This window comes from Heliangelus exortis, chromosome 13 (genome assembly GCF_036169615.1).
Source record: "Heliangelus exortis chromosome 13, bHelExo1.hap1, whole genome shotgun sequence".
NCBI classification, from domain to species: Eukaryota; Metazoa; Chordata; class Aves; order Apodiformes; family Trochilidae; genus Heliangelus; species Heliangelus exortis.
Genome location: NC_092434.1, coordinates 3,283,699 through 3,296,157, shown reverse-complemented (window position 1 = coordinate 3,296,157; position 12,459 = coordinate 3,283,699). Strand labels below are relative to the sequence as shown.

General features: G+C 41.0%; 2 protein-coding genes across 4 annotated transcripts in view; one reads left to right on the top strand and one right to left on the bottom strand.

Annotated features, from left to right (window-relative positions):
* Positions 1–1,750: 1,750 nt before the first annotated feature.
* On the bottom strand, positions 1,751–5,575 carry SDR42E1 (short chain dehydrogenase/reductase family 42E, member 1). Of its 2 annotated transcripts, none has more exons than XM_071756632.1 (3): positions 5,151–5,575; positions 4,611–4,715; positions 1,751–3,299 (listed from the first exon to the last, which is right to left on the bottom strand). In XM_071756632.1, exons 1-3 carry the CDS (start codon positions 5,537–5,539, stop codon positions 2,192–2,194), a joined length of 1,602 nt encoding a protein of 533 aa, XP_071612733.1. In that variant the 5' UTR covers positions 5,540–5,575; the 3' UTR covers positions 1,751–2,191. The 2 variants fall into 2 exon arrangements, with proteins under 2 accessions (XP_071612733.1, XP_071612734.1); XM_071756633.1 differs by lacking the exon at positions 5,151–5,575 and adding an exon at positions 4,832–5,006.
* A 429-nt stretch (positions 5,576–6,004) lies between these two features.
* Positions 6,005–12,459, top strand: part of HSD17B2 (hydroxysteroid 17-beta dehydrogenase 2) — a 30,493-nt gene continuing 24,038 nt past the window's right edge. For both annotated transcript variants that reach the window (XM_071756635.1, XM_071756636.1), the window contains exons 1-3: positions 6,005–8,019; positions 8,325–8,451; positions 10,005–11,503. The gene's annotated coding sequence lies outside the window, so the exon portion shown is untranslated. The remainder of the gene's footprint in view (positions 8,020–8,324; positions 8,452–10,004; positions 11,504–12,459) is intronic.

The window sequence follows — 12,459 nt, the reverse complement described above, 5'->3', positions numbered from 1 at the left end:
CGTAACTGTTCAGGCCTCTGGCTGTGTAAAGTGTCTGAGCCTGGTGTTAGCACCAGAGGACAGTGTGAGGGGGGTCTGTGTGCGATGCGAGCAGGTGAATGACTTGCTGTGCCTGGTGGCAGAGCTCAAGGAGGAGGCAGAGAGACTGAGAAGTATTAGGGACAGTGAAAGGGAAATTGACTTTCTAACCCAAAAGAAGTCCAGAAGGAGATGGTGAAGCCCTGCCCCTCCTGCCATCAGGCAGTTGGAGCAAACCAGGTGGATGGGAGGGAATGGAAACAGGTCCCTCATCGGAGAGGCAAAAGAATCCCCTCATAACCCCCACCATCTCCACAGGTGCCCTTAGAGAACAGATATGAGGCCCTGGACTGGGTAGCTACAGGCTCTTCAGAAGGGACAGGCAGAGTAGGAGAGGTGGAGGGGTAGCTCTATATGTTAGAGAGTCTCTTGACTGTAGAAGTTGAAGTCAGTAATGATAAGGTTGCGTGCCTGTGGATCAGAATCAGGGGGAAGGCCAACAAGGCTGATATCCTGGTGGGAGTCTGTTACAGGATGTTATAGTCTGTTACAGGAGGATGAGGGTGATGAATTATTCTACAAGCAGTTGGTGGATGTTTCAAAATAATCAGCCCTTGTTCTTGTGGGTGACTTTAACCTGCCGGATGTCTGCTGGGAACTCCACACAGCAGAGAGGAAGCAGTCTAGGAAATTCATAGAATGTATAGAGGATAATTTCCTGCTCCAGCTGGTAAATGAGCCCACCAGGGATGGAGCCCTCTAGAACTCCTGTTCACAAACAGAGGGGCTGGTGGGAGATGTGGTGGTCAGTGGACGTCTGGGACACAGTGATCACAGAACAATAGAGTTTTCAATACTCAGGGATGCAAGGAGGGCTCTCAATAAAACCTCTGTGTTGGCCTTACGGAGGGCAGATTTTGGCCTATTCAGAAGACTGATTCAGTGTACCCTGGGAAACAGCCCTTGAAAACAAAGGGGCCCAGGAGGGATGGATGTACTTCAAGAAGCAAGTTCTGAAAGCACAAGAGCAGCTGTCCCGGTGTGCTGAAAGGCGAGCTGGTGGGGAAGACGACCGGTCTGGCTGAACAGGGAGATTTTGAAAGAAATGAGGTAAAGAAGAGAGCCTACCAAAACTTCTTGAAAGACTGTCCTTTTATCAAGAATACTGAAACTGTAATGCTGATTGGTTAAGGGAAAACAACTTTGGAATTTAACATTAGGGTGTGAAGTTTCAGTTATCTCTTCCTATATTAATCTGACAGTGATGAGGGAGTTGCTAGAGACAGTGGTGACCTGTACTTAACAAGGTCTTATTCTCTCTTCTTAAAATTCTCTAAAATTATGAGTTTCATTTGATCAAGCAGTTACCATCCTACAAAGGCAAAGTTCTATTCAAATGGTTTAAGGTGTTAAAGAAATGTTATTAAAGGCTAAAAATGTTTTATAAACAGTGGAAAATGAACGCAATCACTTAGGAAATGTCTTTGATGGATTATTTGTTTAACCATTCAGTGATGCTGGGAAAAATCACAGGTCTTATTTATGAATGCACTTTAGCTGGCTCATTCACTTTAAACAGGCATATTTTACTGTTAAGAAAAAATCTACAAATCTGTTCTACTTCAAGCACTTTGCTATAACTTAGATTAACTATTATGCATTTTCCAGAGATGTCTTTAGATATCACACAGTTAAGTCAGAAAAACATACCAGAATCTATTCATTAAAAAAAAAAAAAAAGCGATTACAATTTATTTATTATCTAAGTTTATCAGTTAATCTTGGTTAGGCATATATACATCCAAGCTGGAAAGCAGAGTTTTATTTTGGAATGTGATCAAAGAAAAAGCTAATTGTCCTCTGCATCATGTAGCACAAACTTTTTAGGGATGAAGTACGGGATCAAGAGCATGATTCCATCAGGGAGGAAGAAGGGTGAGTCTTAGGACACATGTTCCATTGACTCTAGTATGCTGTTGTACCTGAAAATAAAATGCTGTTTGCAGTAATACTACACTTCATCCTGCTAGTGATCTGATCAATTTTATTCTGAAGAGGAAATTTCTTGGGTATTGTATTTGCTTGGGTCTTTCTTTTGGTAGCTGCCCATCAAATCCAGGAGTGCTCAGAGAAAGTAACTAAATTCTCTCCTCCATACCCAATATTTCATCTTTCACAGTGAAAATGTAACTGCAGATGGAAACCAGGAGACCATGACAGCAATCAGCAGCAAGAGCACTCCTCCATCCCTCACAAGTTGCATTCCAGTGTACTTCCTTGGCTTTGCTCCACATCCCTGGGATCTAAACCACTCAACCACTTCATTCAGGCTGTACTGCTGAGGCTCATACCCCAGCTCCTTTCTGGCCTTCTCCATGCTAAAATAATGTGTGACACCAGTTTTGTAAACCTCTGTGCGAGTGAGAAGAGGCTGAAAATTATAAATGTGACCTACAAGAAAATGCACTATTTCAGTAAGGAATGCAAAAAAATAGACAAGGGAGAGTGGCAGACGACAGGTTGGGAACTTGTAACCCAAACCTTCCACTAATGGTCGGAAAAATTCAAAGTTATTTACAGGCCTGCCATCTGAGATAAAATAGGCATGGCCTGCAGCTATGTGCTGTTTGTTGGCTTTGAGGGCCTCAGAGGCAAGGATATGAGCCTGGACTAGATTATCAACATGTACAAATTCTACTAAACTAAGGGGATCTCCATACACAAATTTAAACAGTCCCCTTTCAATGTAACTAACAATTCTTGGAAGATGTCTTTGTTCTCCAGGCCCATAGATGCCTGCTGGTCGGAGAGCACAAGTCCTTAAAACACCTTTCCCATTTCCAAGCTCAGTACCATTTGCCTCCAACACCTTCATTTCAGCCACTGATTTGGTGCGGGAGTAGTGATCTGGATGAAGGTGAAGAGGTAGGTAAGGCAGAGATTCATCCCCATTTTCTATAATCTGGCCTCCAAATATCACATTGTATGTACTTGTATAAACCAGACTCGACACCCCCGTGCTCTTGCAGGCTTGGATGACATTTTCTGTTCCTTTCACATTAACATCTTCTATAAGTTTTCTGTTCAGCTGCTCCCTGCCAGACATTCCATAGGAAGCGATATGGAATACACAGATTACATCTCTAAATGCCTCTTCCACTTCAGACAGGCAGCAGACATCTCCTTGCATAAACTTTATTCCCTCTGGCACCGTTTGAAGTGGCTTCACAACATCAAAGAGAATCACATCAACTCCCTTTCGGTGCATGGCACAACCTAAACTAAAACAGGATAGAAACCTTATGTTAGTATACAGAGCATAACCATGCATGAAACATTTCACCTGGAGGTAAGAGAAGCCTATTAACTATTTTAATTTTTTTTTTTCTTCTTTTCTCGCCTGATGGGAGTCTTAAACATTCAGCCACCTACTACGAGGAAGATTCAACTGTGGTACTTGAGGAACTGAACTAATTTCGTAAGCTTCATCAATGCTTTCTATGAGGAAAAAAAAAATATGGAAAAAAGAGGGTAAAGGAAAAATCAAAACAGAAATAACTGAAGTGCTTCCAGCAGCCTTTGGAAGAACACAGCTATTTCTCTCCTTCTGTCCCCTACAGATCAGCAATAGCAAACCTTTCAGATGTAAACGTGTAGCCGAATATTTAAAAAAAAAAAAAAAAAAAAAAAAATCTTACTGGTTTTATAATACTGCTTTTGTGTCATCCTGATTCTGTCAGGACCACAGGTTGGTCTTCGCCATTATGCTTGAAATTTATGAATGGAGAAGAGGAATGAGATGCTTCTGAGCTGGTATGAACATTACTCCAAGTCACAGGTATAAATACAGGTACTGACACAAAGTATAAATCTGGTATTCCTCTCTCCCTTTCCTAAAACTGTTGTATTTCTATAGTTATTAAGGCAAGACAGTGGAGAAAAGAAACCAAGCAGAGGTCAGATAGGTATCTTCCGAGACTTTTCTCTGCTAAAAATTTACCTCTTGGTTATGATTGTCTGGAGCTACATTAGATGACAGTCTAGGGCTCAAAACAGGATTTTTTTTCTTTACATGATTTAGCCAGTAGAGCTATCTGCAACAGAGATGGATTTCACTGATTTACCTTATTAACAACTCTAATTCTAAAACTTCAGTGTCTATAAGAATAAATATTTTCTTGAGAGTAGACAGCAGATGGAATATTTAATATATGTAGCTAAGCATGAGTGTAACTACTTGTAGCCTGTGGCCTACTGGCAAAAGAAAGATTTGCATATAGGTGTAGGATTGCTATGGAAGCAGCCTTAACAGATAATTATCTAAATCCCCAGGACCAAGGTGAGCATACAGGTAAATGTGTGCGAGTGGGGTGATTCTTAACATTCAGAAACACAATATATTTGCTTAAAATATTTAAGAGAGTGACAGGTTTGCTTAAGACTGAGCCCCAGGATGAATCTGAAGATAGGGTGAACTGAATCGGGCATCACAGGCCCAGTTTCCCCGACAAAACCCAAGATGGATTTTGTTACCTTACCAGCAGCAATCTATTACATTTATTCTTGTATTCAGGAGCTGTTTATGTACTAACCGGTAGCCCAAATAACCACCTCCTCCAGTAATGAGGACTGCTTCCTTGGCAGCACTTTCTGGTCCCATTCTCTTTCCTTTTGGCAATATATTTAAGGATCTTGACCTATAAAACACATTGTAAACACACACATTAAAATCAACCCGAGTTTTCACGTCACTATGCATTCGGTTACTCGCAGATCAGTTCCGCCTTTTAATCGAAGCCCTTCATTTCACTACCTGCTAAGTGAGGCAGAAAGACATTCTGCCCGGGTATTCCTCAGGAGGGAAGTTACACTCGAGAGAAAAGATGACTCTGATGAAAAAATAATTAAATATTTAGCTGTTGTTTTGTAGAATTGGCTACTCCTCCAACTTCCCCTCCGGACCCCGTCCTGCGGCCGCTCCCTGACTGTGGGAGGGGCGGGCCTGGGCCCCCCGGAACACGGCCACCCCGCATCGGCCACAGCCCCCGGGAAGGACCGCAGGGAGCTCAGAAGCTGCAGAGCCCCTGTGTGCGGGGAAAGGGGTTCGGGAGAGCCGCTCCCCCCCCCTGTACCTTGTCCGCCGGGTCCGCCTGGGAGTGCCGCTGGCCTGCCGGGAATGCGGCGGGGGCGGGGGTGTGGGAGCCGGCGGAGAAGATGGCGGGGGGGCGGGGTGCCGGGTTGCCGTGGGGAGCGTCCTCAGGTGGAGATTGTCGGGTTGTGGCAATCCGTGAGGTTGCTGCTTTTCCCCTTCCCTAGTGAGGCTCAAGCGGGGAGGTGCTGGAAAATCTTTTTGTCTCCGAAATCTGAGCCCTTTTCCCGCTGTATCGCATTCTGTAAATAGCCGCCATGGGTCCTGAGGGTCTGCAGAGAGAACAGAGGGAGGGTCCTGGTGGCTACAGAGCCCCTGAGCCTGAGGTGTTTTGGGGGCAACAGAGGAGTTTTTGGCCTTGCTGCTGGACATGCTGGGGTCAGCTGGAAGGCAGGAGGGCTCTGCAGAGGGACCCGGACACACTGGAGAGTTGGGATGGTTCCAATGGGATGAGGTTCAACATGGCCAAGTGCTGGGTCCTGCACTTCGGGCACAACAACCCCGTGGGGAGCTCCAGGCTGGGCACAGAGTGGCAGAAAGGGACCTGGGAATTTGGATTTCCAGGAAGCTGAACAGGAGCCAGCAGTGTGCCCAGGTGGCCAAGAAGGCCAATGGCATCCTGGCCTGGATCAGGAACAGCGTGGCCAGCAGGTCCAGGGAAGGGATTCTGCCCCTGTACTCAGTGCTGGTGAGGCCACACGTTGAGTACTGTGTCCAGTTTGGGTCCAGTTCAGGAAGGAGATTGAGGTGCTGGAGCAGGTCCAAAGGAGGCAACTGGGCTGGTGAAGGGACTCAAGCACAGATCCTATAAGGAGAGGCTGGAAGAGGAGGCTCAGGGGTGACCTCATCGCTCTCTACAACTCCCTGAAAGGAGGTTATAGCCAAGTGGGGGTTGGTCTCTTTTCCCAGGCATCCATCAGTCAGACAAGAGGGCATAGGTTGGATATTAGAGTCCTGACTTTTCCCTGGGATCAGCTAACACAAAGTGTTTCATGTTTGAGGAGTACCACAGCAGATTATGACAGGTGATATTTGCCTTCTGATGAAAAAGATTGTGTTTGGGTGGCATATTGCAGAATTGCAGAGTACTTGAGGTTGGAAGGAAATGCTAGAGATTGCCCTGTCAGACCCCCTGCACAAAGCAGATTCAGCCAGAGAGGTTACCCAATGTTAGAGCTGTGTATCTCCACGAAATGGAAAATTTGTGTTCAGCCGCTTTTTTCCTGAGAACTTACAGAGCTTTGTACTATCTGAACAGTGTCTCTGACCTTGCAGTCTGTGTTGTGTGAGTAAATCTTTGTGTTTGAATAGGCAACTGTTAACCTCAGGATGATAGTTTGGCCTCTGGACTTTGTGATATGTCCATGCAGGACAGTTTGTTTGAAGAATTGTGACCTCTCTTTTTCTACATTCTACTTTTTCTTGCTTTCTGCCTGGTTTGTTAGCCAGTGAGCTAATTGTGTCAGATTATCCCATAATTAAAGTAAATATTCATAATTATATTGTAATTAAATATTATAAATATAATAAAGCTGTGGTTAAGATACTGTAAAGCTGCTCTTAATCTACTCTGTTTTATTTCTCAATTGTTTTTATGACTTCAAAGAATAGCAATTAATTCTTTCAAAATGGTGACATCTGTGAAAGCTGTGGGTAAATATTGCCCTCCTTTTACAATGGCAGATTTGTCTTTGAGACTTGACACTCTCAGATCTCATCACTTTGCACAATCCATTTGTTCACACTCTTTCATTTCCTTTGAGACCCTGCTTTTCCTAAGACTTTATGGACTTTCTGAATGTATCAGAAATTCTGTGTCACCATCAAGTAAATGGACTTCCAGTTTTATTCTCTCCATAATGAAATGTTTGTCCTGGGATTGATTCTTTTAAAAAATCTGAAGAAACCATGTAGATTCAGTCTCTCCAACCAATTTTCACTTTAAACAGCCAGGTCTTTCAGAGCCTCTGCCATGCTATGTTCCAGTCACTTGAAGAAATCCCATTAATATGTGAAATTGCAAGACATGTCAGGATAAAACCATTTGCAGTGTAAATGGGGTGTTATCTGCCACAACCTGAGTTGAAATGAACCTGAAATAGACTGCAAAGAAATCGTTAAATCAGCAACTAAACAGAGCTAAATAAGCAGCTGTAGTGAACAATGCAACTTAGAAAAAATGAACAGTGAAATCATTAATTATTCTTTCATAATGCATTAGTTCATCTGGTTCTCTTTGCAGTTTAAAGTACTTAGCTAGTAGAATTATTTTTGTCATAAAAATACAAAGTGTGTCAACAGTACCATTTCAGGAAGAAGGGCAATATTTCATCTGGAGAAATAAACCTTAGTCTACTGGGTTTGTATTACTTGCTTGATTCTTTTTGGTATTACTTAATTGTGCTTTTTTTTATTGAACAGTGGGATGAGAGAAGAGAACAAGACTTAAAACTAGGTCAGAACCAACCACATTAATGGTCTTATTGAAACAAAAAGAATGGGTTAGAATAGCACTAAAAAGGTGAAGACATGCCTTGTAAACAGAGGTAAAGATAATGGTGATGTTCAAAATGAGAATTAAAAAATCTAGATTAGACTGGGCTATTTTTAGAGGAGGAAAGGTTTATGGATAAAAATGCTAGTCTGATTTTTTCTCTTGGCTCTGACAGAGGTTTCCTGAGTGACCTTCAGGAAATCGATTTCTGTTCTGTAGCAAAGCTGGCATTACCCTTCTGCACTGCCCGAGGTTGCTGCGGTGCTTGTTTCATTTGTGTTCCTGAAGTTCAAATCAGAGGTGCTGTACAAATATTAATAAACCAGGAAATCAATTGTATGAGGCTTAAAGAGTTTAGGTAAGTATGCAAGTTAGAACCTCTGAAAAATGTTAACATTGACTTCTTCTTAGGACCCCTGTTCACTCTGCAGGAAAGTGTCAGACATTTGGTGACATGGAGATGATGAACAAAATACTTGGTTTCTTTTTCCTATTAGTAAAATGAAAACTTAGCTTGTCTCTTCCACATTGAGAAAGGAAAAAGATTTCAACCTTAATTGTATTCACTGTGTAGTGAACACCATTCATGATTAAAATTGTTCCTCTGAACAGTTGCTGTATTTCATTTTCCTAACCTAATTCTTCTGTGTTCTTTGATTTTAGGAGACTATGACTTAATAAACATTTCTAGGCCTGACTTGAAGGAGGTGTGGAGAGTAGTGGATTCCATATCAAAATAGGAATTCACAAGATGGAAGATAGTTTCTACTGAGGAGAACTCTTGCATCAGGTCAGACTCTTTGCAGCCCATTTTGAGATCATTGGGTGAAGGAAGAAGTTTGATATCTGTTGCATTCAAGATGCGGGGACTCTGTTGTAGAATTCTTCTTATACTATCAAAAGCAAAAATAAAAAAAATATAAAATATATAAAAATAAAATTACTGAGCAGCTGCCAGTTGAACCAGCTGCTTAAAGCATTTGGACCATGCCTTTTGCAGTTCTGTATCCTTCAGTGTGAGCTGAAGGAGGGTGCTGTTGTACCACAGGTATCTGACATCATCAACTATCCATGGTAACAGACCTTACAGCTGGGTCTGTCATACAATGTCTGTGCACTGTAGCTTGGAAACAACAGGATTACATGAGTCAGCTTTTTTTTTTTTTTCCCAGAGAGCTGTTCACAGATCAGAACAACCTGGGCTCAGTAGGCATGTCTTGGCTATCTTGAATGTTATGGTTGAGTTTCAGTGTGGTCATCTTCAGTGCATTAGTTATGAAAATTATGACAATAAAAGATATGAAAATGCATTGAGTTATTTTTGCAAGGGTTCTTAAAGAACAAGCTTGACTCTGAGGTTCAGCAATATGAAGTGATGCATGCATTCTGAGAATCATCAGAAATTAAGTGCTGTTCTGTAATGCTTTGAAAATGTAGATTGTTGTATTTTCAAGAGTAATCCAAAAAGGAAGGTAAGAAAGTAAGATTATGTATTTTTAGGAGAAGCGAATGGTTTGAGCACAGGACTGAGCTTACCCTCTCTTCTCCCTTTTTACTTTGATAACAAATAACTGTTCATGGGCTTTGTGTCTGTTTGGGTACTCTGCAGGGCACTTGGATAACCCCATTTTCAGGATGAGTGGCTGTTAATCTTCATAACCTCTGTGGGGGAAACAGAGTCTCAAGGGACAATTAACTACTCCTTAAACACTCCTAAACAGTACAGTCTAAGTGTTTGAAGTGGTTGCTCCAACAACATTGATCTTAAGCTTCCTCAAGGCTAGAGGTTTTTTTTCTTAAATTGCAATTTGACCTGAATGCACTACATGTGTTCTGAGGTGCTGCTATCTGTTTGCAAAATGTGTTGCAAACATATTAGCAGTTAACTGTGTATGTACAGCACATTAGAGGTAAAAAGCTAAGTTTTAACCCAGTCTGTAACTTTAGTTCATTAATAATTTCAGAAATTCAGAGGAGGTAAACAGGGCTGCAAGTTCTAAATGGTTGAGCCTCCTGGTTCCTGGAAAGATTATATGCTTTAGAAGTTAGTAACATCTTATAAAAAGACTAGCAAAACAGTCTTGAAAATACTTTCACAGATGTTTTTGCCTTCAAAGTGAGGAGGACAGGTTTTGGAATGCAGTGTTGAGTGTCTTTGATCCAGTCTTGTAAATTTAAACAAGCAACCATTTCAGAAGGTAATTATATACTTCCATTTCAGTAACTGTCTGATTTGGTTTCAAGAGTGATTGATGTCCATCCAACTGTCCTTATTCACCACACTCATAACAAGGAATGTCTTCTCTATTGTACTAATTTATAATGTAATTTTGCTGTCCATAGATCCACAGAAATCTCACCCTCTTACCTAGGCAGAACAAGGTGAGGTCCATCTGCTCTGAATCCCTGACATTAGTAATTGAACACCCAGCTGCTGGCTGGAGATGTACTGCTTTGATCTTTTGGGAGGATCGACAGAATCTTTCAGCTTCACAGGGAGCCAATAATGTGCTCTACCACAGGTAGAACAAACTCGAGGCAAAATGTGTTCTTTAATCTGTATTTTGTGCTGTGTTAATTTTCTGTCTGGGAATAACGAGCCCGTGGGTACTGGTGATGAGGAGGAGATGTGTCAGCAAGAACACCAGAGCTTGAATTTGTTGTAGCATTTCTGTGGGTTTCCCAGTGGAAGCTGTGTTTGCTGAGGGGGGAAAGGAAATATATTTGTTGAGGAAATGTTACTCATCTTCAAACTTAGTTCTGGTGCTTCCATATTCATGATGCTGTGCTCAGGGTCTAGGTGGTGGTCTCCCATTTTCAGGCACTTAAAGCAGCAAGAAAGCAGAACAGAGACTATTTCAGAATGGTACTACCCATTTTATTTCTGCAATTACCTTGAAAACATTGCAAAAATTACATAATTTTGCAGAGGAAGGATCAGGTAAGAGTTTGAACATGTAAGTAAGGAAAACAAATTCAAAGAACAGATGCAATTTCTTTCTTGCTTTGGCTGTGTTTAAATTACATAAGCTCTATAGGGCTTACTTAATGGTATCTTGGTATTTACAATAGCACAGCATTCTTGTCTGACTGTAGTGCTGTTTATTCTGTTCCCTGAAACTAATGATCATAGAATTCAGATTTTTTAAGCATTTTATTATGGCCTGATGTGTCGTTTAATTCCAAGTTATTTCAAATCAAGCAGTTCTGGCACAAAACTGAGTTTTCCTTTGAAATGGGTTTGTTCAAAGCAAAAATAAATCCCCTAACTCTACAATGGGGCAAAGTTACTAAACTTACAAAGATGAGATAGTTATAACATGCATTTATCTTCTGTTCAAAAGCCTTATTTGGACATATTTAGTCCTGGAATGGTAACATGAAGAACATGTTCAAAGTGGGAGCTATTCAACTGGGAGTGTGAGTGTGCTGTAACTTTAAAGTTATTTACAGCAAGGTATTCTTGCTCTCAATTTTCATTCCACTTGATAGAAGTTGTGGGTGCAGCATCTGGTTATAACTAATTTTGAATTTTTGCTGGTTTTGAGGGAGAAACAAGGTCTGAATAAGTGAGGGATTCAAGGATATGATTTTTTTGGTTGTTTGATTCTTGCAGTCAACATATTCTGACTGAGCTTTGCATTTAAAGAGCTGCTTCTTTATCTTCCACCCCACTGAAACAGAATTTGCACCAGTTGAAAATGCTGGATTAATTCCAGGACATACATCAGCTTCATTCTTCATCCATTTTAGGAACATAGAATAATAAAACATCAAACACATTATGGACAAGCTAAATAAGCTGGAATGTTCTAAATGACTTAGAAGAACGACATGTTCTAGTAACTGGATTTCTTGTGTAATGGTAGTTTCTTGAGTCTAATACATAATCTTGGAAGTTATAAAAAAAGAAAATTGTGCTCAGGGAGTTCTTTCTACACTAGCTGAATAAAATGAAATAGAGGAAAATTACCTGCTTAACAATTTAGATACTCAGCTTTAGCTATTTATAATTATTATTATTACTATTATCACAAGAATTCCTGTTTTAGCATTTGTCATTTTCACATGGCATTAGGGAGAGCATTATTCAGTACAATTCTTGTCCCTGCTTTGTCACTAATGTTGCCTGAGCTCCTTTGTCCCTTTAAAAAATAATCTGGAAAATCCTGGGCAAGCAATTTGTGTGGCCAGTGAGAGTTTCTTGAATGCCATATTGTTAATAGGAAAGCCAAACAGGCCTCACCATTTGTATTTCTCATATTGTTTTGGTCCTGGCTCCTTTTCTTTCTGTCATAAATAACAAAAATCTCTGCTTGGAACAGGCATCAGCTAAAGCAGACAGTTAATCATACTTAAGCAACATGCACATTATTAACTTATCAGGCAGAATCATCCCACCTCCCATGATGTTTTATCTGCTTATGAAGAAAATGCCCTCCATAGTCATAATTAAAAAACAAAATGACTCACAGTTTGCAAATGTTAATGAGAATATATTATGCAGCCAAACTCCCCTTGTGCCTTGTTTGCAAAGGGGACTCACTACTTCTGCTTTTCAGTATGCCTTTTGTCAGTGATAAACTTCTTGTGGTGTCCTGAAGTTTATTGACTTGAAGATTATTTCAAAGTTGGCTTGACCCTTGTAATAACAGGCTCCCATTTAGGTAGGAAACCCACCCCCTTGTGATTTCTGGTAAGAAATGAAGCTGTCCAACTAGGATTGAATAAGGAGGCAGAACTGCACTTCCTGTAGATAATACTTTCAGAAGGGATCTCAGTTCACATCTCCTGCCAC